Source organism: Armigeres subalbatus, chromosome 3 (genome assembly GCF_024139115.2).
Source record: "Armigeres subalbatus isolate Guangzhou_Male chromosome 3, GZ_Asu_2, whole genome shotgun sequence".
In the NCBI taxonomy this organism is placed as follows: Eukaryota; Metazoa; Arthropoda; class Insecta; order Diptera; family Culicidae; genus Armigeres; species Armigeres subalbatus.
In genome coordinates, this window is record NC_085141.1 from 301,148,549 (window position 1) to 301,175,327 (window position 26,779).

The 26,779-nt window shown below is 38.9% G+C and overlaps 1 protein-coding gene across 11 annotated transcripts in view; it reads left to right on the forward strand.

Moving 5' to 3' along the window:
• The window catches only part of LOC134224978 (solute carrier family 12 member 7), an 848,828-nt gene that overhangs the window by 629,747 nt on the left and 192,302 nt on the right, over nt 1-26,779 (forward strand). For all 11 annotated transcript variants that reach the window (XM_062704686.1, XM_062704688.1, XM_062704687.1 and 8 more), the window contains 2 exons: nt 10,867-10,987; nt 11,701-11,834. In XM_062704686.1, the coding sequence (XP_062560670.1) occupies nt 10,867-10,987; nt 11,701-11,834 (255 nt within the window). The remainder of the gene's footprint in view (nt 1-10,866; nt 10,988-11,700; nt 11,835-26,779) is intronic.

Below are 26,779 nucleotides of genomic sequence, written 5' to 3' on the forward strand. Positions count from 1 at the left end.
TGTGAATGTCGAAAAATATGAGACAGGTTTTTGCTCCATATTGCAGCAGGTAATGGAGGTACGTCAACTTATGCGATCAAATGACCATTTTCCCAAAAACAATTATCGCCATAACTCGAATGTTTCCGAACAAAACATGAATATTTTTTCATGGAGCATATGTATAATCGTACGAAGAATCCATATCCGCAAAAAAGTGTGTTTTGGTCAATTTGGCTTATACGTCAACTATGTGATCATGGGCAGTCAAGTGTCTCATTTTACATCTGATTTATGGCAACACAGCACGAAGAAGGGTTCTTTTTTAAGCACGACCCCATATTTCAGTACCATGAGCCAAGGTATAATGTGCCTAATTGATTCAATTTTATTCTAATACTGCCGTTTTTGCCTGTCGTTAAATTTGGAGGAAATTGGGTCCAACTGTTTTAATATATAGCAATAGCTATTTTTGATGTTTCTGTTTTTGATTTTTACCAGTTAACTTCGAATCTAAGAAATTGATCTTCCGCAGTTCGGCGGATGGGAAAACTTTCTACTTCGTGGGCATACAACCAAAAAGCAAATCGTACACAATTCTGCAAGGTTTCAGTACAAGAAAAGCAAGCATCAATACAGTTACTGCAGGGCCGAATTTAGCCGGAAGAAGGTCAAAATGTACAAAAAAGGTTAGTTTTGGTACATAAGATTTGCGGGGGCCAGGGCAATGACCGTGGATATGTTTATCTCTGCAACTCCATCTGCGATTTGTCGGTTGGGTGTCGTGTTTGCGCTTGTATACAGAAAAGGCTTTATACACGACACGACCCTCAAGGTAGTCATTGAACAACATAAGACCATCATTGGGATTGAACTTATTGCTTTCGTTTTTTTAAAGAAAATTCTTCTAGGATCAACTTTATTTAGTACAGTCGACTCTCTACATCTCGATATCTCTTCCTATATCGATGATTTTATCGGTCCTTTCAATCTACATACATTTGGGCCTTCTACATCTCCATTACCCTTTCTATCTCGATATCTCTTTATCTCAATGCGTTCGGATCATATTTTGTTTAGGATTCGCTCTCCTTATGTCGATATGTTTACATTTTTAGGCAACTAGACCACCTTTGAACAATAACAAACACATCAACGACAAGAAATGACATTCGTTTTGTTGTCGTTTTTCATAGCAACGAACTTTTTTGGATCTAGTACCCATTTCAATTTTCCTTCCATTCCTCGATCTCTCCTGTGGTGGTTCTTTGAAGAACCGGATAATTTTCAATCACCAAGAGCAACAAACGCCAGATTTTTAGAAAAAAAACTTCAATTGAGAGCTGCTGACGCAGCCTCGAGCCACTTGATGTTTTATAATCTGATTTTCTGCAGTCACCATGCGATTGTGCACTGCGTTATAGGTTGGAAAGAAATCTTCTCATTTCAAAAATGGTACCTTAGTACAGGAACCTCGCAGCAAATAACTGCGGAAGTCCTGAATGAACATTAAGCAGAGAGACGGCAATATCCCAGTGGGGGATGTAATGCCAATAATGATAAGAGAAAGAAGAAGAAGTCACCCGAATATTTATTTGCGAATAAATTTCTGCGCCGACGGTTACCACTAAGACCGATGCTTACGCCATCAAATGTTCTGAAGTCTTCATACGATTGTACTTTGCAGTTTGAGCAAAACTCTTCTCGAATTAACTTGTAGAAATTGGTGGTCCTGAAAAGAATCGAATTATTTCCAAAAATGTGTCTTAATCACAAACAGCATCCACTCAATAGATTTGAATAGTTTGAATCTTGCGAAAAAATAGTTGACTTGAGAGCTGCTCTCATTAATGATGGCCACTCGATAGTTCTACAGACGCCACCGTTGCGAAAAGGCAGCAAAATTAAACTTCCATGAATAATTAGAAATTTTTCATAAAAAATTTGGAAATTTACAATAAAGAAATCAGGGTATGAGCAACAAAACAATATAAAATTTACACAAATAATGCAAACTATCTATAAATTTGAGAATTTTTCACAAAACAAAACTAAATTAGCACATTAAATATCTTGACCAATTTTTAAGATTTTCAAATCCCTAAACTTTTATTGAACGGTTGATCGACCACAGCAAAAATCAAACTGAATTCCGAGAAGATATTGTTTTCCTCGACAGTTTCGAAAGTTGTTTGGCCGAAGATACCATTCGGCCGAAGAGACCATTAGGCCGAATAACATTGGACCAAAATGTTCATACAGCCGAATATGTCATTTGGCCGAATGGTCATTTGCTCGAATAAGTCTCGCTTAATTTTTCAAAAAGACCTAAGTAACATTTTTTCATGAATTAATTTGAGTACTACAATCAAATGCTTTCACATTGTTCTGTTGATTCCAATATTCACATTTCATGAGAAAAATGTTACTTAGGACCTGTTGAGAAGTTAAGCGAGAAGTCATTTGGCCGAATAGGTTATTAAGTCGAAAAGATCATTTGGTCGAACAGGAAGTTTGGCCAAATAGGACATTTGACAGAAAATTCCGTTTGGCCGAACAGGTTATTTGAGCGAAATAGTCGTTTCGAATAGGTCATTCAGACAGAAAGAAATGTGAAGTGAAAAATTAGAAGTTAGTGAGAAATGCAAGGATGTTATCGATCATTTAGTAATCTGCGTTCGATCACTTAGTAGTTTGTCAATAACTTATTACAGAGGCTAAATTTCAAAAAGGGGTGTATGGTGGACTTCTCGTGCGAAGGTTTTTCTACAACTTTTTCGAACTGGTCAATGTTTGCTTTTAACTTATAACGCTAGTAACAGTAACAAAATTTCAATCATTTAGTATAAATTACTGCTACTGGAGCTATAGCTCCGTTATTAGTGAAAATCATATAACGAACTGTTAGGTAGAGTTGTAGATAAACCTTTGCTCTAGAAGGCCTCCACACAACACATATTGCAATTTAGCCTATCGAATGAGTTATTGACAAACCACTAAATGATCGATAACATCCTTGGAGAAATGAAAGTAATGATGAGTGAGAAATATGATGACTCAATTCTCACCGCTCATTCTGACACCGCATAAATGAGACGCATCATTTCTCACTTCGCACTCCTCACTTTTCACAAATTCTTACCTCTCACTTCTTATTCCTCAAGCTTCCTTTCTCACTTGTCATTTTTACTTCTCATTCCTTACTTCTCACGGTGAGAAGTGAGAAATATGAGTGAGAAGTAAGACATCTCACTTCTCATTTCTCGCTTCTGCGAAAAGTAAGAAAAGCAAGGTGAGAAAAGAGGCGCCTCTCTTCTCATTCATCATATGTCTTACTTCTCATTTCTCACTTTTCACAGTGAGAAGTGAGAAGTGACACATCAAATGATCCATTTGGCCAAATGGCACATTCGGCCGAATGACCTATTAGGCGAAATGACCTAATTGGCCAAATAGTCTATCCGACCAAATGACCTATTAGGAATGGTAGACTTTTTCGCCGAAAAACACTTCGCGAATTTTGTTGCACCAGTTCTCTTCGCGGAATGCACCAGTTCTCCGAAGGACATTTTGCGGAATAATACTTTCCACCGAAAGACATTTCGTGGAATGTACTTTTTCACCGAAAGTCATTTCGTGGAATGTCATTTGGCGGAATTCAGTTAGGTATACATATCATTGAAATATTTACTGAATTCTACTTAATCACATGGTGCTAGTGTTCTGCAATCCGGTTTAAATACACTGGATTCTGGTTTTACACGATTTACATTCTTTCAATTTCGCACTCATCCTAAATGTTTAGCGCATATTAATTACCATGTGATTTTATTTTTTTATTTTTTTAGGATTCTTAGAAACATGTTGCAATGATTTTGGTGGAAAATTGAAATATCGTGTGAAAACAGAATCCGATGTACTATTGGATTGTGGTTTAAATAATAAATATGAAAGAAGGCAATGTTTTCTTAAAATGAGCGCATCTGACCAATATAAGGCATAGTGAGGAGATCTCGGGTAGAATCTATGACAAAAGGTCGAAAGACAAAAAGTCGAACGGACAAAAGGTCGAAAGGCAAAAGGTCGAAAAGACAAAAGGCCGAAAGGACAAAACGTCGAAAGGGACAGAAGGTCGAAAGGACAAAAGGTCGAAAAGGACAAAAGGTCGAAAGGAACAAAAGGTCGAAAGGGACAAAAGGTCGAAAAAGACAAAAAGGTCGAAAGGGACAAAACATGTAATGAACAAGTTGAAATTTTGTGTATTCCAAAGGAATTTTTGAAATGCATTTAACTTCAAGCAGAAATAACACTCATCTCATTAATCAAAGTTGAAGAATGAGCAATTTTAAAAGAAGGAGTAATGACTATGAAACAATATTATGAATATCTAGATAGTTCTGTTAGAGATAAAAAAGACGCCTGCATTAAAAATTCACTTGCGTGTAATACACATCAAAATGTGCGGCGCTCACCATTTTGACAAATCGAAGTGGCATTTAGAAAACTCAAACATCCATCTATTAGTTGCACTCACTGAATGAATTTTATTTAATTGTTAAAAATTGTGAAAAATAAAAGGGCAAATTTATTTTGACAACTGTGTAACTCTGGTGTGAGATTGATTCTCTCCGTTTCAGTTTCTTGTCTATTTCGACCTTTTGTCCCGTTCGCCTTTTTGATGTTATTGATATTTTTTTCGTTCGACTTTTTGTCCCGTTCGACGTTTTGTCTTTTCGACCTTTTGTCCCTTTCGACGTTTTGTCCTTTCGACCTTTTGTCCCTTCGACCTTTTGTCTTTCGACGTTTTGTCTTTCGACCTTTTGTCCTTTCGACCTTTTGTCTTTCGACCTTTTGTCCCTAACCCTCTCGGGTACTTATTTAAAAGGACGTATGTGATTTTGTAAACAAAGATTGAAACGTCGATTTATCCGATCTGATGACACTCCCACGCAAACCAACACCACCAACAGGTAGCCGAAGGCTTCTCCTACCTGTCTGTGGTGATGGTTCGCGTGGGAGGGCTATCAGATTGGACAATTCGACGTTTGAATCTTTGTTTAGAAAATCACATACGTCCTTTTGATTAAGTACCCGAGAGATAATGTTTGCTCGGTTTGGAGGAAGATAATGTTTTATTTGAAAGGATGCGTCAGAACGATATAAGCCGAAGGAATAGATAATGCTTTCTTTAAAAGAACGCGTCATCGCTTTATAAAGCGAAAGGAAGAGTAGTGCCATCTTTAAATGGTGGCGTTTCCCGGTATAAGGCGAAAGGAATAGATAATGCCTTCTATCTGTCCGGTATAAAGCAAAAGTGTTAGATAATGCCTCTTATGAATGGATGCTTTAGAATGGTATAAAGCGAAATAAGTAGATAATGCCTTCTTCAAGAGAACGCATCTGCCCGGCATAAGGCGAAGGAAGGGGTAATGCCTTCTTTAAAAGAACGCGTCTGCCCGGTATGAGGCGAAGGGAGGAGTAATCTTCTTCTTATTGGCATTACATTCCCACACTGGGACAGAGCCGCTTCGCAGCTTAGTGTTCATTAAGCACTTCCACAGTTATTGACTGCGAGGTTTCTAAGCCAAGTTACCATTTTTGCATTCGTATATCATGAGGCTAACACGATGATACTTTTATGCCCAGGGAAGTCAAGACAATTTCTAGTCCGAAAATTGCCTAGACCGGCACCGGGAATCGAACCCAGCCACCCTCAGCATGGTCTTGCTTTGTAGCCGCGCGTCTTACCGCACGGCTAAGGAGGGCCCCAGGGAGGAGTAATGCCTTCTTTAAATGGTAGCGTCTGCCCGGTATAAAAATATGGGGAAAGGTACAGTCAAACATCCATAAGTCGATGTTCTATGACTCGATATCGACTCATGGAAGCATATTATGCCATAATGAAATATGTTTTCTATGTTACTGTGATGGTCCATTCCATCAGCTTTCATAGGATTTTCTATTCCACATCCCGATATTTCCATGAATTGATGGTCCCTTCAATATCAATTCATGGAGGTTTGACTGTAATGACCTTTTTTGAATTGATGCGTCTTCCCGGTATAAGGTGAAGGAAGAGGTAATGCCTTCTTTAAAGAAATATGTTTGCTCAATGTAAGGCCCGGCCCTTTTCTTGACCCTGGTTGCATCCTTCCAAGATTTCTTGATTGGGATCACTTAAGCTGACTCTCCGATAGAGGGAAAGGAGCTATGCCGGAGGCACTAATTTAAACCCATGGCAAGGTAGACTGCTCACTCATGTACTTGAGTTCCAAATTCTTTTCTTTATATTTTGTCATAGTCAACTCTCTCGACTCTTCCGAGAAGTTGTCCGTAAGCTGATGAGGATTTTTTGCTTCATGTGGTTTGGTGGCTGAAATTTTGTCCAGAGCATCAGGGCATCAAATAGAACCGAATAAGAGGGCGGCCCATTAAAAAATTTGAAAAAGTGTTTTTTTTGAGCCACCCTAATGTACAGTTCCACCCACTAAAATCAGCTTATTTAAAAGAAAATTTGGCAACATGACTGTTTTCACAACAGATTTTAATCCTATTTTGAATTTCTAGATAGTTTACTGCCGTTTTTCGGTTTCTGTTTCCTTTTGTTCCCATTAATAGTGGTACATGTGCAATTTGTTCCAATAAACTTGAAATTTGTCATAAACTTCGCTTATTTTTCACTACTATCTTTAGACACATCAGTCCTAACATGTCGATACAGTTTAGTTGCAAAAAATTGCAAATCTGAATTTATTATTCGATGTTTTTGGGAAAATGTGTCTCCTGAAAAATTTACTCATTGTAACATGTACCACTTTTGCTGGCACCGGTTCAATTCTTGGTAGACCACCGGCTAAGAAATACTGTTGTCCATATTGTAAGCACTGCATGATCTCCGAAACGACTCAATTTTGTGGAGAAATCTGGTCCCTAGAAGGTGTAGTGTCCCTCTTCTAGATTTTTCTGCAGGATAACGCCATTTTGGCTCATCCCCCAGGCTTGATGTTTTGCATTTAAGTTTCCTCTGATTACGCATCGTTCTAGCCTCTGAATTCATTTGATGTATCGTTAACAAGTTGGGGTCTCCAATGGCCCTGCTAGCAGAGGCGTAGGTTGCCAATCCGGAGATGGCGAGTTCGATTCTCGGTCCGGTCTAGGTCGTTTTCGGATTGGAAACTTTCTCGACACCCTGGGCATAGTGTATCCATTGTATATGCCACACAAGATACATACTCATGCAATGGCGGGCATAGAAAGCTTACAATTAATAACTGAGGGAATGCTAATAGAATACTAAGTTGAAAAGCAGGCCTAGCTCCAGTTGGAATTTAGAGCCATTGAAGAAGAAGAAGAAGAAGATCGTTAACAAGTTACCGCCTATTCATCTCCTCTCCTAGCAGCACACACGTCCCACAAAGGTTGCTCCAACTTATATGTGACCAGATTCAGTCACATTTGAGTTGCTGCAACTACCTTCGGTCAACCTGTGTGCCAACAGATCAGGCCTCAATGATGTTAATAGAACGGACGGCAGTTGCAATGTCAAGTCCCACAGCCTCAATAACGGAAGCTCAAACTGAGCTCAGTGATTTCCTCCGAAGAGTAGAGAGATTTCATCAATTTCGACGAGAGCTAGAACATGCTGAAAGCAGCGTTAAAGCGAAGAGATTAAGCTGTCATGTAAATAGTTCGTCTCAGTGTTTGGTAAAAATGTTTAAAAATCGCGTTGGAAGATGGGTGTCCGAAATTTAACGTGGACAGGCTTTATACGCCAAAATTGTCCTGAGGAAAAAACTGATTCTCCTGGTATGCGATTAACTTATAAATAACTATAAAAAAATCACGAAAATAGAGTTGAAAAAAATATTTTCCTAGAATTTTCAATCAGCACTTGTTTTTACTATTTTCTCTCCCCACAATAAACATTTGCGTACAATATTTTCATGACATTTAACCGTTTTTGGTGGCAGATATTCATCTCATCACTACTTGCTCATTTTAGAGATTAGAACTAATAAATCAGTACCTACTATTAGCACTCTCTCTAGGCTTTGTGCCACAGGTAATTAAACCCTATTCTGTTCTGTTTGCACTTCGCACGAGCCGAAACAAAAAATCTCATGCAAATGCTGTCCGCATTCTCATAAATATTTTCGGAAATTCCTCCAGTGATTAATTACTAAATTCCTCAAGAACTTTCTTTAAAAATCCTCCTTAAATAAATCTATAGAAATGCCTTCAGAAATTCCTTAAGCAATTCTTTCGAAAAAAATTTCTAAAATCTGTGCAAGAATTCTTTTGGAAAATACTCCGGAATTTCCTTCAGTCAGCAACTTAGGAAATTCCTTTGGCAATACTATCAAAAAATCTTCCATTTCCTCGGCTCTGGTAATTCCACAGGAAGTTCTTTCAGAAACTTGCGTACAAAATCCTGAAGGAATTTATGAAGGAACTCCTGAAGAAATTTCCGAAATTCTTGAATGTCTCTGTACATTCCTCCAAGAATTCCTTCTGGATTTTCTCCATAGACTCTGTCGGCAAATTCTCAGGAAATTACTTCGAAGATAGATCCACAAATTATTTTGGAAGTGGACCAAGCCAAGATCTTCCTGCGTTGCAGCGAAAAGTGGCGAAACCCTTTCTTTCGGTTGGATTTTTGATACCGTCAACTCGACAAATTTCTATGCTAAGCATCTCTCGATTAGAGGAGGCTGGAACCGGTAGCTTTTGCAATGGCGCAGCTCGATTTGATGCCATATCCAGGAGCTGGCGATAAATCATGATACCGCTGAATTGCGGAGAATTCCTGGTAGCAGGGTGGCCACCGAACCGGGAAAAACGGGAAAAGCGGGAAAAAGACGGGAAATTGAAGTCACCGGGAAAAAAAGCGGGAAAAACCGGGAATTCAGAACATGAACCGGGAAAAAATAAATTTTTGACAACTTACATTCAAAATTCTTCAAAGTTTTTAATGAAGCTGATATAAATGGAAAGATTTACTCTTTAATTTTTATTATTCAATCGCATTCTAACTGAGTTATTTAATTTTAGTATATAATGTGAGGTATAAAAAAAAATAGTCTTTTTTCCAGATCCATTTGCCTCTAGATCATTTTGATTCCAATTTCGAGTAATCGGCTTTTTGACTGACTTGCGATATTTTGTACGTATGCGTACATTTGTTGTATGATATCCTCAGTTATGGGGTTGAGGGATATCCTTTAGTATAGGACCTAAACGATTTGTGATTAATTAAATCTGTTAAACAAAAACTTGGGCAAAAATTTGAGTAATTTACCATATATCATAAATATCATAAGACATTGTGGTGCGCACTATCAACATTTTTTCAAATGAATGTTTTCATCTTTAAGTTATTCTTTTAATGTCCAAGTTTGCCTTTGTATGTACTTCTGTTATTTGTAATATCCAATTGCACAGAATTCGAAAAAAAATGAATATGGTAAATAATATATATGTTAACACATGTTCAAGAGTTGTTGGAATTATATTTGAAAATTCTACAAAACATTGAAAATGGTAATTTTTTAATACTTCGTGAATATGTCTCTAACATTCTAAAGAGTAAAATATCTTTAATTTAGTATTTTTTCACAACTAGCATTAGCATTGAGCAATTCGCACAAATTCGTAGGTGGTACAAGCCAAGACCACAGGCCAAGTTACCACAGATATTGATTTGGGACTAATCTCTTAGATGAAAGCAATGCACTCTCCAATAGAAAAGATCTATCCTAGCCACGTTGGCTAGGATGGCTAGTTGGACACCCTTTTAAGAAAGATGCAGAGAACTCTATGACCTGTCATAGGTGCCACGGGAGAATTTGGAATTGTTAGTGTGGCAGGATTTAACAGTAGGAATTGTTTTGGTAGAACGTAAAACACAGAAAGAACCAAGATAGAAATACAAAGTAGGAAAGGGACGAGTCTGGAATTGAACCTACGACCTCCTGCTTATAAGGCGAAGCGTTAGTCACTAGACCACCGAACTCATCATAATTTAGTATATTTTTCCACAACTAACCTAATATAATAGAATGGTATGATGGTGAAAAGTATACTCTAAGATAGTTTTCTAATTTGTTACACGGGGAATAATGAATAGGTTTCATAGCTTAGAGCATTTCAATATACTAATATTGAATGGGAACTTTCAAAGTTTTCAATAAAAAAAATCCAAGATTCACTTTCTAGGCATTAATTCTAGAAATTAAAAAAGGAAAATTGAATAATTACGAATCGAATGTTATGATTGCCTAAAATGTGTATAAATCTTTTTTAGAAAACTGAATCATTATTTTGGTCGGAAACGAAGATTGTCTTCGGGTTAAATCTTTGTTCAAATTAGTTATTTGATAATTTAAGTAAAAAAGGTATAAAAACTCTTACCCTGATTTTTTTCAAGTTAAATTAAAACCGGGAAAATTTGACAAAAAATACCGGGAAAAGCGGGAAAAAACCGGGAATTTGAAAATCGAGTTTCAGTGGCCACCCTGTGGTAGACCACGGGATGACAAACGAAAGTAAACGAGCAGCCAAAAACATGACCGGTAGCGTTGTTTGTTCGAACTGGAATGAGTCTTTTTATGCCAAAAATAATGCGGTGGGCCGAAAGGACCGTAATTTACATTACTCCAATATCCACGTTGGGGATGCTTGAACGGGATTTGTTGGTTTTGAAACGTTTACTGTGATTAGAATGGAAATTTTTAATATTTTATCGGTAATAAATCAATAGTTCCAATGTAAGACATTGTGCAACTTTAGTAAAAATGTATACATTGAATCGTTCTTAAATTTTTAGGTGCTGAATCATCTCAAGCTTAAATATCTCTAACACAACAAATACTCCATTATTTCTTGCAGGAGGAAATCCAGGAACGTCCACAGATCACCACCCTTATTTCGTCCCTGGCAAACTACTCCAACACGATACCCGCCGCAACGGATCCAGATGCAAAGCCAGCCCAAGCCTCGGCCCAAATGGGTAAGTCTGAATTTATTGAAAGTCATACCGCAGTAGGGAAGCAGCATGCTATTTGAATTGCTTCGGATTTTTCTGAATCAAATTGGTGGCAGACGGACATGCGACCAGAAATTGCTCCATATCTGACATACGAACATAAGATTTTTTTCAGCACCTAATAAGTTTTGCGAATTTTAGTTTTCCCTATCTAGAATTAAGAAAAATAAAATAAAATAAATAAAAATTAAATAATTTTTAAATTGAAATCTAATTTGAATATTCTATAAAACAATACTTTGTTAATAAGATTGAGAAGTTTATGTTATCAATTAGTTTTAATCGGCACTAAAATTATTTTCTCAAACTGGCAATTGAAATCTCAAGTGTTAAACTGTTTTTCTATCCAATATGTTCTGATACGGCAATTTCTGGGAAGCAATAACAATACCGGATTCAACATATATTATTCATTATTTTGGTATTCAGCTCACAGTGGTTTTTTCTCTTTCTTTTATTGTCTTCCCCCCTAACTGCATTCCTAACCAATGGATATCCACATCACATTTTTCCGGGTAAATGGTATCTGGCATGATGGGAAACGGACACTTCCCTGTGGTGTTACATGCTCCACTTAATCAACCGATATCGTATGAAAATCGAAAACAAAAACAACCAACCTCATCATCTCCGCTAATATAAATCCTGGCTGACGGAACGACAACTGACAACCACAGGCACACTGATCGGTGTCTTTCTACCGTGTATACAGAATATTTTTGGTGTAATTTTATTCATCCGTTTAACATGGGTAGTCGGTACAGCCGGAGCTATATTTGGGTTTCTAATTGTGTTATGTTGTTGTTGCGTGGTATGTTCACAAGAATATTTATATTTATTAACACATCCTCATACGCGCCCACCCGCCATGTAATCACCATCCATCCCGTGATCCCCATCCGCATTAAGCTCGACATATTGATAATATCATTAATATCAACTTTCATAACAACATAAATTGATCTGGAAAGCTCATCCGCACCCACGTACAAACACACAATTACTTACATTCGCACAAACTGTCATTAGCAATTTGAAACCAACGCACCAACCTGAGCGTACTCTACAATGACGCTGTGGTATGCCACAGAACACAGATAATTAGTCGTGATAATTTTATTTTATTGAAGTCATTGTCGTCATCTATGAAAAGTAATGGATAACCAGCAGATAGAATAATTTAAACATCAAATACAGAAATTGAATTAAATTTTATATTTCATTAAACAAAAAAACTAATACTGATTCCAATTATTTTGAAAAGAAAAGTAGCAATTAGTAAAATTTGAAAATTTTGTGCGAAAAAATTAAGACACAAACATCCGTTTGCCAGTGGTTGAAAAAAGGTATCTGCTTGTACAATTTATCACTGAGTTCGAACCAATTTGAGCCTTGTTATAGATGTACGAGAGCTAAATATTTAGTAAATCGAATGGGGAAAACTGTGTGCATATGTCGTTTATTGTAGATTCAATCGGCAATAAATTACTCTATTCATTGGTACGAGCTCCTGGTGGTGTTAATCGCGGTTGGCTCTCTCGTACCCGCAGCTAGCTGGGGAACGCTGGGACCATTAATTAAAGCACTGGCACATAAACGAACGATATTGAGACATTAAGTTCAACTTATTTTTGCGTTAGGTAATTTATGATTAGTAGTTGGGTCTATCGGAATAATATCTTTAATCCAAGAAAAAAATTATCTTTGATTAAAAAAAACATGTTTGAACCTAAATGCAGTGAAATGTACACTTGCTTGATATAACCGATAGCAGCTTCCTTAAAACACCTTCCATTCCTAGGATTTTCTCATTTTTTATAGCATGACCCAAGTTGAGCCAAAAAAGTTTGCCGCCTCAACGCGGAATGTTAATTACTTCGGACTGACATCATCCAATCTGGAAAATCAGTGTGACGAAGGAACGCTATTAATTACCATCCGGAAACTAGAATCAAACAGGACGGGCAGGTGCCACCGATCCTAATTAGGGATTCCGTTAATCCGTGCAGGCCGTCCTTTATAAAGGTGTTCCGGCACACCATTCCGACAAGGATGATTGTTAATCGCTGATAAATCAATATCACGAACATGCTTCGCCAGCGCGCCACGCGCAAGGAGCCAAATGTGTACACGAATGTACATTTCATAAGGAAAGCTTCCGGTGGTGTCGCCCGTGCGTGTGTGTGTGTTCGCACATCCTTTGATTTGAGCAAACAATTTCCGACCGTGTGTTCGCCTGCGAAAGTTTGCCCAAGCCCAAGTTGTTTGCTCCGGCATGAATATTGCGAACAGCAGCCGGCTGACGAAGCGTTGCACGCGGCACCGAAATATGAAGGTTCACAATCTTCTTCGCAAACACAGCAAATGTCAGCTACACACATAAGAACCATTGTTCCTCGACATGTTGTGTATGTGTTCCGACATTGAAATTTGAGAGTCAAAGTTGGTGGCAAACATGGAAATAATAATGGAATAGTTGAAACGCTTGTTTTCCGACGATGATTACCGTAGCCTGAAGTATGTAGTTTCGTATTTGAAGAGGTATGCAGTGAAGTAATCATCAAATTACATTCTCTGGATCATCTCGGTTGTAGCTATTGTCAAGTTTTTGATAGGATAGGCATCTGTCTCAGTCGTATTAAAGTTTACATGTTTAATTATGTTTAATGAGACAAATTTTCTACTACTCATGAAGAAATTGGTTTATTTGTTTGAATTGAATGAACATACCAAGAAGACAGATCGACTCGACAGTAACTTGCAATAAATTTATTCAATTGTATATCGAAAGTTGGTATGTTTGTAATCCAAGTTTCTGTATTCACTTGTCCATTTTACCTTCGGTAAAAATGGTTTTCGACAACGATCTGACGGGAACAAGAAATCGAGGTGCACAGCGGGCAAGGTGGATCGATCAGGTGGAGGACGATTTGCGGACCTTCCGTAGACTGCGTGGTTGGCGACGTGCAGCCATGGACCGAGCTGATGACTTTTATGTACAGCACAGGTCACTCCGGCCTTAGTCAGGCAATAAATAATAAATCGCTGCGCACTTCGCCTTCTGTTCCCGTCGGATCGTTGTCTAGAACCATTTTAACCGGATTTCTGTCCGACATTCTGGCTACGTGCCCGGCCCACCGCAGTCTTCTGATTTTCGCGGTGTGAACGATGCTCACTGGGGATTTTCGAATGCAAAAGGCTCGAAATTCAATAACTCCAGCCGACGTTGCAAAATTTTCAGAAAGTATATGTTTCTCTTCTTCATTGGCATTACATCCCCTACTGGGACATTGCCACCTCGCAGCTTCATTAAGCATTGTTCATTAAGCATTTCCACAGTTATTGACTGCGAGGTTTCTAAGCAAAGTTGATACTTTTATGCCCAGGGAAGCCGAGACAATTTCCAATCCGAAAATCGTCTAAACCGGCACCGGGAATCGAACCCAGCCACCCTCAGCATGATCTTGCTTTGTAGCCGCGCATCTTACCGCACGGCAGAGGAGGGCCTTTTCGCCTTTCTCGTACAACAAAGTTGTACCGAAAGGCTACCATTTGACTCCGAAAACGAAACTTTTATAGAAGCATCGGAGACCCATAGTGTTATATACCAATCGACTCAGTTGACGAACTGAGTACATGTCTGTCTGTCCGTGTGTATGTATGTGTGTATGTGTGTGTGCACAAAAGCAAAGACAACTTTCCATACAGTAATCTTCAACCGATTTTCTCGCAACAGGTTTTATTCGATAGGGGACAAAGCCCTGTTGATCACTATTGAATTTCATAACGATCGACCGCTGCGTTTGAAAATTATGAAGGAAATGGTACATCGAATCATATAAGCCCCACATAAGGTTGGTGTCTTGACAAAATGCGAGAAAAGCAGCATCACTACTCGTTGAATTAAAATGGGTTTTTACTAAAGTATATTTTTTCTGAAGGGAAAAAGTGCGATGAAACGATTGCGCGGTCTATACTCCAAGGAGTTTTTGGATGACTTAAAAACTTTAAAAAGATTAAAGAGCACCCAGCGTGTGTCTATTGACCAGAATGGGGCTATTTCGCTAGAATTCACAAGTATTAAGTCCATGCTGGTTATTTCTATTCTTCAACAGTTTCTTGGATTACCTGAACTGCTAGACTATGCTGGAAGTTCCTTCAGGAACTCCGCCAGAAGTTCCTTCAGGAACTCCGCCGGAAGTTTCTCCAGGAACTCCTCCGGAACTTCTTCCAGGAACTCATCCGGAAGTTTCTCCGTGAGTTCCTCCAGGGACTTCTCCGGAAGTTCCTCCAGGGATTCCTCCGGAAGTTCCTCCAGGGATTCCTCCGGAAGTTCCTTGAGGAATTCCTCCGGAAATTTCCTCCAGGATCTCCGCCGGAAATTCCTCCAGGAACTCCGCCGTAAATTCCTCTAGGAACTCCTCCGGAAGTTCCTCCAGGAACTTCATCGGAAGTTCCTCCAGGAACTTCTCCGGAAGTTCCCCCAGGAATTTTACCGGAAATTCCCCCAGGAACTTCTCCAGAAGTTCCCCTCGGAACTTCTCCGAAAGCTCCCCTCGGAACTTCTCCGGAAGTTCCCCTCGGAACTTCTCCGGAAGTTTCCCTCGGAACTTCTCCGGAAGTTTCCCTCGGAACTTTTCCGGAAGTTCCCCCAAGAACTTCTCCGGAAGTTCCCCCAGGAATTTCTCCGGAAGTTCCCCCATGAACTTCTCCGGAAGTTCCTCCAGAAACTTCTCCAAAAGTTCCTCCAGGAACTCCTCCGGAAGTTCCTCCAAGAGCTCCTCCAGAAGTTCCTCCAAGAACTCCTCCAGAAGTTCCTCCAGGAACTTCTCCGAAAGTTGCTCCAGAAACTTCTCCGAAAGTTCCTCAAGGAACTTCTCCTGAGTTTCTCCAGGAACTTCTCTGGAAAATTCTCCAGGAACTTCTCCGGAAGTTCCTCTGGAAGCTCCTCTGGAAGTTCCTCTGGAAGCTTCTCTGGAAGTTCCTCCAGGAACTTCTCCGGAAGTGCCTCCAGGAACTTCTCGTGATGTTCCGCCAGGAGCTTCTCCGGAAGTTCCTCCAGGAACTTCTGTGGAAAATTCTCCAGGAACTCCTCCGGAAGTTCCTCCAGGGACGCCTCCGAAAGTTCCTCCAGGACCTCCGCTACAAGTTCCTCCAGGAACTCATCTGAAAGTTCCTCCAGGAACTCCTCTGGAAGTTCCTCCAGGAACTCCTCTGGAAGTTCCTCCAGGAACTCCTCTGGAAGTTCCTCCAGGAACTCCTCTGAAAATTCCTCCAGGAACTCATCTGAAAGTTCCTCCAGGAACTCCTCTGGAAGTTCCTCCAGGAAATCCTCTGGAAGTTCCTCCAGGAACTCCTCTGAAAGTTCCTCCAGGAACTCTTCTGGAAGTTCCTCCAGGAACTCCTCTAGAAGTTCCTCCAGGAGTTCCGCCGGAAGTTCCTCCAGGAACTCCAGCGGAAGTTCCTCCAGGAACTCCAGCGGAAGTTCCTCCAGGAACTCCAGCGGAAGTTCCTCCAGGAACTCCACCGGAAGTTTCTCCAGGAACTCCACCGGAAGTTTCTCCAGGAACTCCGCCGGAAGTTTCTCCAGGAACTCCGCCGGAAGTTTCTCCAGGAACTCCGCCGGAAGTTTCTCCAGGAACTCCGCCGGAAGTTTCTCCAGGAACTCCACTGGAAGTTTCTCCAAGAACTCCGGCAGAAGTTTCTCCAGGAACTCCGGCGGAAGTTTCTCCAGGAACTCCGGCGGAAGTTTCTCCAGGAACTCCGCCTATGTTCCTCCAGGAATTCTTTTAAAACTTTCCTCCAGGAATTCTTTTGGATGTTCCTCCAGGAATACTTCCGGAAGTTCCTCCAGAAACTCTTGCGTCAATTCCTCCAGGAATTCTTCCGGAAGTTCCTTTAGAAATTCCTCCGGAAGTTCCACCAGAAATTCATCCGGAAGTTCCTCCAGGAACTCCTCCAGAAGTTCCTCCAAGAACTTCACAGGAAGTTTCTCCAGGTACTCCGCCGGAAGTTTCTCCAGGAACTACGACGAAGTTTCTCCAGGAACTCCTCCAAAAATTCCTCCAGGAATTCTTTTGGAAGTTCCTCTAGGAATTCTTCTGGAAGTTCCTCCAGGAACTCTTGCAGAAGTTCCTCCAGGATTTCCTTCCTTTAGAAATCTTCCAGGAATTCCTCCAGAAGTTCCTCCGGATGTTCCCCCAGAAATTCGTCCGAAAGTTTCTCCGAAAAATCTTCCAGGAATTGTAAAAATTTTCACTGAACTTCTTTCGAAACTCACAAAGAATTTCTGAGCCAATCCACTCACCCCCAGGAATTTTCCCGGAAATATCTACAGTAGTTTTACTAGGAATACTTGTGGAAATTTAGTTCCAGGTATTCCTCAAAACATTCCTCCCAAAAGCCCCTATAAATCGTTTTGAAATTCTTCAGTAATTCCTTTAGAAATTCTCCTGGACATTTCTGAATAAATTCCTCTAGAAATGGAATGCACACTCCCCTGAAATTATATTTATTCCGGCAATTCCTACAAAAACTTTTACAGTAATAAAGTCTTCCAGGAACTGCTTTGGTATACTCCTCCTGACGCAATTCACGATGGAATTATCGTGGGAATATTCGAAGGAGTGCTTAAAATGTACCATGAAACAAGTCATGTATGATTTCTTGAAAAAGAACCCGAAGAAATTTGCGAAGGAATTTTTGGTTGAAAGCCTTAAATTCATTTGTCGATAGATTTCCTAGAGGATTTTCAAAAAAAAAATCTGAAAAAAATTTTGACGAAATTTCTGGAGAAATACGTAAAGGAATTCCGTGTTTGAATCACTGTAGAAGTTTTTGAATGAATACTTGAATTAATTTCGGGTGGATTTCCCGATGGGTTTCCAACAGATATTCTCGAAGTAGCTGTTGAGTTTTGTCCAGTTGATGAATGAATAACGAAAAAATTACTGTCGTAGTTGTGGATACCAGTTACAGAAATCAAGAACAGTTTAAACATTATCGCTTCAAAATATTATACAACTTGTTTTTGTTATCAGCCGCAAAAACATATGGCTCGGAAAATAATGAGATTGCTTTAAAACTATCAAAAGATTTCGTTTAACATATTCTCAAATGATTCCCAAATTGATTGCCTTTCATAATCATTCTTATAACGGCCCTCCTAAAATTTCTGAATCAGTATGGCAGAAGCCATCAAAGGTTTTCATCGGAAAATCAATCCCTTAGTAACTCATAGAAATAAGTGTGTTGCGTAGGATGTGAAAATATAATGATAGAAACGTATGTTAATATTCTTATCTAACAAAATACCGTTTTCGGACTTATTCAAGCTACGTACGCAAAAAAAACAACATTACCTACAGTTACAATTTATGATCAACCAACGAACCAGATTTGATAAATGTCTGATGAAACTGTGGTCCTACTCCATTCTCTCTTGTCTTGAAGTTATTCAGAATATGTAAATTAGGTTAATTTTAATTCCTTTGATAAAGTATATTAAACATAAAACTTTGATCAAGCCATGGAACCTACATAAATAAATCCAAGCAGCGTTAGCGACATTCTGACTGTGGTGGACATGAATAAATCAATCTGGAATTGCTAACCGACCACTCTTACCTCCATCCCACCACCGAAAGCTCCACAAGCGGCACCACTTCAGCCATGATTAATTTTTTATTGTCGTCATATATTATACATCACATGACCTGTTCGGTGGTGGTGGGTCAGATCCGGTTTAACATATATGCAAAACCATTGGCAACATGAGCTTTCCTCTGTCTGATTTAAGCTCACGCTGCTGGTTGCGATATTCCGGAACAAAGGGGCACTTGGAATGTGATTCAAAATCCATATAGTGCCGGTTGATACACTCTCTCGGATGAATTATACGTAATCGGATGAATTAAAAATACATTATCTATTATTGAACTCTGAAGTGCAGGATGTACATCATCATAAACGATTGGTTCACGGGAAAAGGCTTTCCGGATCGTGTGGTATCAATAAATGAATTCCCAATTTCGTGGAAGGCTTCAAATCTCTATCGACGGGTGATGGTTCGCAAGAAGCGATGTCACATCCATTTCATCTATAGCATTGCTTTCCAGTTTCAATTATTATTGCTTGAATCAAGAATGGGTCACAGATTTTTCGAGAATTTGATAATTGCTTTTTAGAAAAGATGTCAATATTGATTGCAACCAACGCTAGAGCTTCCAAGAAGACTACTCGGGAATTGGTAAGAAGATTTTTGAATAAGTTATTAGCCAATTTCCCTTCCATAATTCATCGAACACATATTGTGCATTCTTTATTGAAATTTACGTAACAAAATCAGAGCCTTGAAAATCATTATTAAATAAAATTTATGCAAATTTTGCATAACAGCCCAGACCCCTATGAAGTTTCGTTAAATAAACGGTTATTACTTCATATGATGGCATCACGAATTAACCCAACTGATTTTCGGCACCCTATAATATGAACCCCCTCCTCCGTACACCAACATTCTTGAGTGCAAAAATCAGAATTGAAATTCCACACCGACAGCACGAGACAAAGGAACAAGAAGTTCATGTTGACCTCGCAGCTTATCAAAAGCGAACACCCGCAGCATTCAGTAAAGGCAAGACCCAAAACGAGACGAGGGAATTGGGGAGCTGTGGTACGACACGGTGCCCCCGCCGCCGCCGGTCTCATGAGAAAAGGAAAGTCATTGCTCAATTATTTCATTTTCTTTATTATTGGATCTGGCAAAATATCTTCCAGTTGAGTGGCAGCCAGATGTAGGTATACGGACGACATTGGCTGGATAGCGCACCCACATCAAATGTCTGTAACAGAGCACAGACGACACCGCGAAGGGTCAGCTGTGTGGTGTGATATGGCGGGTGAATCTTAGCATTACCGGTTGAAGTTGAAACGGTGGATAGAAGTCAATGGAAGGTTAAGGGTTAAATAAGGAGGATCGTATAACCGTGGTTAATTGAATCATGGTTGGAGATGTTATAAAAATGTAAGGAAAGATGAAGGTAATATCTGCATTAGACTGGCCCAGATTACTATGGGGAGAAAAAAATGTTGTCGAATTCCACGGGGCACCCCCCAGAATTGTGTCTTTGGGTGAGAAAATCAATCTCTGAAAATTTCAGCTCAATCGCTTGTTGCATAAGCTGGCGCATTTGATTTGAAGTTTGTATGGGGATTTCAGCCAAAATGTTAGGAAAATACACCTCCGTCACTCATTCGATCTGGAAATTGGTTCTGATTGCTCGATTGACCTCAGAATTGCAAAAACGGCAGTTGGTATGCTACAGAACAATTTCACAGAACATTGCATGATGATTAAATGAACTTTTATATAATTTTCGGCTGAATTATTAGGAGCTGAATTGTGTATTTTTGGGTTTTTTGATCGAATCGCATCAACCGAAACCCATATAAATATTCATTTAATCATCATACAATGTTCTGGGAAATTGTTCTGTAGCATACCAACTGCCGTTTTTGCAATTCTGAGGTCAATCGAGCGATCAGAACCAATTTCCAGATCGAATGAGTGACGGAGGTGTATTTTCCTATACATGTTGGCAGAAATCCCCATACAAATTTCATATCAAATGCGCCAGCTTATGCAAGAAGCGATTGAGCTGAAATTTTGAGAGATTGATTTTCTCACCCAAAGCCACAATCCTGGGGGGTGCCCCGTGGAATTAGACAACTTTTTGTTTCCTGGGCCAGTCTAATCTGCATCACACTTATTGGGAAAGGTTGGCTTGTTTTATAGGAAGACTCGTTTCTGCGTCTTTTTATCGCAAACAAAGTAGTTTTTGGCATCAAATCTCTCCTAATTAAACTGTAATCAAGCAAGGTTTGGCGAAGGGTTAATTCTTTTCCCAATATTTTTAATTTCATTGCATACAGTGCTTCAAAATTATTTTGACTGTGAATATTTACAATAATTTACAAACTTTCTAGACTAAAATTTTATGCTTCCCAGAGAGGTCGAATATGGCTCCGCCTAATTACTTTTTAGGACGCAATATATTGAATAAAAAGAAACAGATAATAAAGTCTTACTACTCTCCACTACAGTTTTCTTGTTATGGACCACGCCCTAATTACATAACGGTTTAGCACATTATATACCTTCGAAGTATTTGCTTTATGTTCGTCAACAATCCTCACACTATATCAAAAATATGGAACGCGTGCTTTTGCAACATCATTTACCAATGGACGGCCTGCGCATCAGAACCAGACCAAGTTCTACATAGCTGAACCAAACTTTCCTTAAAACTATGTCTCTCTAAAGTACACGTATTCTTTTGCATCGGTAGGTGTCTGTATGTTATCTAGCCCGCATGCAGTGATCTCCGATGTAGTGATCTCTTTTTTGTCGACCCGAGATGAACTTTTCCTATGTTTGCTTCTCACAACAGCCATGAAAAGATCAATACCTGGCCGAGGATTAAATTAACCCAAAACCGAGTTGCCGATGTACGCTGGAGTTGATTTTTTCGCGGGTTATACCCCAGTTTATTACAAAAACTTTATAATTGAAAACAATTTTACCACACACATGTTGCTTATGATCGACTTTAGTTACTGCATACAAATTTAATTTGAACTCTTATGTGTTCGTAACGGTTGGTTTTATAGGCGGTTTATTGGGCCTGCCACCTCTTGCCGAGGGGCTATCGAGTCAGGTCCCAACCAACACATAGTTTACAACAACCTTGGACATCGTTCCTTCTGGCCCCTTAAACTCGCAAACGTTTAATATAACTGAATTTATCTTTTCTATTCGGCAAGGCATTGTTGTTTGGCCAGTGAAATATTCCTATTTTGCAATTGTTCATTTCGCGCCGTGCGATTCAGGACGAAATGTCATAAATGTAAACACAGTCAAACCTCCATGAGTCGATATCGAAGGGTCCATTGACTCATGGAAATATCGAGGAGTGGAATAAAACATCCTTGGAAAGCTGTTTGAAGGGACCATCACAGTAACCCAGAAATATTTTATAAGTATGGTATAATTTGCTTCCATGAGTCGATATCGCAAAATGCAAAACATTGCAAATTTCACAAAAGCTACCTTTGATCATTTGCCATGAAAATATTCATTGGAGGCGCTTTTATTTAATTATCCGGGATTCCAAGTTTTTCTTGCAATGCGTAATAATGGTGCACTGCTATTTTTGTTTGCCATTTTATTCTGTTTACTTATCCAAAGATCTACTACAATATCTTCTAACTTTTCATTGAAAGCAGGAAGGAAGGAAAAGAAATGATGGAAATGAATAAAGATTAAGTTAAAAATGTCAATTTTCACCTCACTTTTCAATTCTCACTTCTTACTTCTCAGTAAGACTCTACGCACTTTTCACTACGCATTTCTCACTTCTTACTTTGCTATTCTTACTTATCACTTTTTACTTCTCACTTTTCACTGCTCACATCTCAATTCTTACTTCTCACTTCATACTTTCCACTTCTCACTTTTCACAGTTTTCTTTCCACTTTTTTCTTTTCTCATTTCTTACTTCTCACTTCTAACTTTTCACTTTTAACTTCTCACTTTTCATTTCTCACTTCTCAAATTTCTCACTTCTAACATCTCAACTTTCACTTTTCACTTCTCATTTCTAAGTGTTGAAATTTCTTACTTCTAAATTCTCACTTCTCAATTCTTACTTCTCACTTCAAACTTCTCATTTCTGACTTTTCACTTCTCAATTCTTACTTTTCACTTCATACTTCTTACTTCTCACTTCTCACTTCTCACTTCTTACTTCTCATTTCTCACTTCTCACTTGTCAGTTTTCTTTTCACTTTTTACTTTTCTTACTTCTCATTTCGAATTTGCTATTATATGCTTCTTACTTTTCATTTCTCACTTCTCACTCCATACTTTTCACTTCTCACTTACCAGTTCTCACTTCTAACTTCTCACTTCTCACTTTTCACTTCTCGCATCTCACATTTCACTTCCTATCTTTCACTAATCACTTCCTATTTCGACAATTTCTAGGCCAAACGGAACCCTAGTAGCACAGTTCAGATCGATTTGGTTGCAGCTACTCCAATGTGACTGGATTTGGTCACATATGAGTCACAGTTACTGATATGTGACAAGTGTGCTACTACTATTTCATGAATTCCATCGAGTAAGGGAAAATATCTAGTTACAGAACATTAAGTTAGGTAGAGTCCACCAAATCAAATCCACACCAAATCCAATTCAAATCCAGTCCAAAATCAATCCTAATCAAATCCAGACCCCTTTCAATCCAAATCTAATCCTAAGCCAAACTGAATCCAATCCGAATCCGATCAAATCTAATCCTAATCCAACCTAATTCAAATCCAATCTAATTAAAAACCAATCTAATTCAAATCCACTTAATCCCAATCCAATCTAATACAAATCCAACCTGATTCAAGTCTACTTAATTCATATCCAATTTAATCCAAATCCAAACTAATCTCAATCTAATCAAATCCTAATCCAGTCTATTTCAAATCAAATCTATTTAAAATTCAATCCCATCCTAAGGGAACATCCCCAAATTACGTAACGCTTAGAGGGGGGAGGGTAGTTCGAAGTGTGACGATCCATATAAAATTTTCGTCTGCTTCATACACACGGGTGAGGGTGAGGGGGGTTGAAAATGGCCAATTTTTGCGTTACGTAATTAATCGATCTTCCCTAATCCAATCTAATTCAAATCTAATCTAATTAAACACTAATCTAATCAAAGTCAAATCTAATCCAAATCTATTCTAAACTCTCCAATCTCATTTAATTCCAATTTAATCAACATACAATTTAATTCAAATCAAATTTAACTCTAATGCAATCTAATCCTAATTGAATCAAATCCAAATCCAATCAAATTCAAATCGAACCGAATCCAAATTCAATCTAATCCAAAAGCAATCTTTTTGTCTTTATTAAGGAGACTTTCAGCCCGAGGCTGGCTCGTCTCCGCAAAAGCAATCTGTTCCACATCCTATCTAATCTAAATCTAATCTAATCCAAAGTCTTAATTGAAACTAAACAAAATCGAGCTAATCAAAATCCATTCAAATCCAAAACCAATCTAGTTGAAATCCAATCGAATCCAAATCCAATTTCAATCTAATTCCAATCCATTCTAATGAAAAACCTAAATCAAATCCAAATCGAGTCCAAATTAAATCCAAGTCCAATCAAAATCCAAACCTATCCCAATCCAAATTCAATCCAAATCCAAACGAAATTCAATCCGAATCCATTCCAAATCCAAAATCAATCTAAATCCAAATCCATTTCAAATCCAAACCAAATCAAATCCCAATTCAATCCAAATCAAATTCAAATCCAATACAAAGTCAATCCTAATCAACTCCAAATACATTTCAATCCAAATCTAACCCAAATTCAATCCAAATCCAATTTAAAGCCAAACCAAATTCAATTCAAATCCAATCAATTTTAAATTCAATCTCATCCTAATCCAATCTAATTCAAATCAAATCTAATCCTAATCGAATCAAATCCAATCAAACTCAAATCAAATGGAATCCAAATTCAATGTTATCCAAATGCAATCTAATCCACATCCAATCTAATCTAAATACAATCTAATCCCAATTCAATCCAATTTAAAACCAAATCAAATCCAAATTAAATTCAAGTCTAATCAAAATCCAAACCTATGCCAATCCAAATCCAAAACATTCGAATTCAAATTCAGTTAAAATCCAAAAAAAGGCAATCCTAATCAACTCCAGACCCATTTCAATCCAAATCCAATTCAAAGCTCAAACCAAACTCAATTTGAATCCAATCTATTTCAAATCCAACCTTACTCAAATCCAATCTATTTAAAATTCAGTCTCATCCTAATCCAATCTTATTCAAATCTAATCTAATTCAACATCAATCTAATCAAAATCCAATCTATTCGAAATCTATTCTAATCTCAACAATCTAATCCAGATTAAATCTCACCTAATTCCAATCTAAGTTAAATCTAATACTTAAATTCAATCCAATCAAATCAAATCTTACCCTAATGCAATCTAATCCTAATCGAATCGAATCCAATCAAACTCAAATCCAATCGAATTCAAATTCAATGTAATTCAAATGCAATCTATTCAGCGTCCAATCTAATCTAAATACAATTTAACCTTCTTCGGATATTAGAAAAAACTTACGAATAAGATGTTGGGGTCATATTGACCCAGAAATGTAAATGCTTATAAAACAGTCAAATTTTAACCGAATTACAAAGTTTATATACCGTTCGAAAGATAAACTCATCAATTTTGTGGCTATGTGGTGATATGCTGGTTCTGGAGATAATGGCCACCGGGAAACGACTTCCACGGGGACCTTGTCGGTCATATAAGGGGAGCATAAAGATCGCTCCATATATGCCTTTCGATCGCTAATTCTTCATAGATTTTCTTAAAACGGTAATGTATGGTCCATGAGAGGGCTTCCGATGAAAGTGGCTACTCCTGGTACATGCAAGGTGCCCCCGGGGAACCCGCAGGAGGGGACATTTCCGTTTTAGCACCAACATATGCCGTGCGGCGGCTCTTTCGTCATGATTTTCCACCAAACAGATGGTTATGCGCTTGAAATCGATAAGTGACCACATTGGCCACTCCTGGTACATGCAAGGTGCCCTCGGGGAACCCGCAGGAAGGGACATTTCCGTTTGAGCACCAAAATATGCCGTGCGGCGGCCCTGTCGTCATGAGTTTCCACAAAATAGATGATTATGTGCTCGAAATCGATAATTGACCACATTGGCCACTCTTGGAACCTATGAGGTGCCCTTGGGTAACCCGTAGAAAGGAATATTTCCGTTTAAACTCCAAAATATGCCGTGCGGTGGCTCATTCGTCATGATTTTCCACAAAATAGATGAGAATGCGCTCGAAATCGCTAAGTGACCACATTGGCCACTCTTGGAGCCTATGAGGTGCCCTCGGGGAACCCGTAAAAGGGGACATTTCCGTTTTAACACCAAAATATGCCGTGTGGCGGCTCTTTTATCATGATTTTCCACCAAACAGATGGTCATGCGCTTGAAATCGATAAATGATCACATTGGCCACTTCTTGTATATGCAAGGTGCCCCCGGGGAACCCGTAGGAGAGGATAATTCCGTTCTGGCACCAAAATGTGCGGTGCTGCGGCTCTTTCGTCATGATTTTCCACAAAATAGATGATTATGCGCTCGAAATCGATAAGTGACCACATTGGCCACTCTTGGAGCCTATGAGGTGCCCTCGGGGAATCCGTAGAAAGGAATATTTCCGTTTAAACTCCAAAATATGCCGTGCGGTGGCTCATTCGTCATGATTTTCCACAAAATAGATGATAATGCGCTCGAAATCGCAAAGTGACCACATTGGCCACTCTTGGAGCCTATGAGGTGCCCTTGGGGAACCCGTAGAAAGGGACATTTCCGTTTGACACTGAAATATGCCGTGCGGCGACTCTTGCGGTGTGATTTCTCATCAAAGAGATGGTTATTCAGCTCAAAAACGATAAGTGACCACATTGCCTACTCTTGGAGCCTATGAGGTGCCCTCGGGGCATCCGTAAAAGAGGACATTTCCGTTTTGACACCAACATATGTCGTGCGGCAGCTCTTTCGTCATGATTTTCCACAAAATAGATGATTATGCAAGTGAAATCGATAAGTGACCACATTGGCCACTCTTGGAACCTTACAG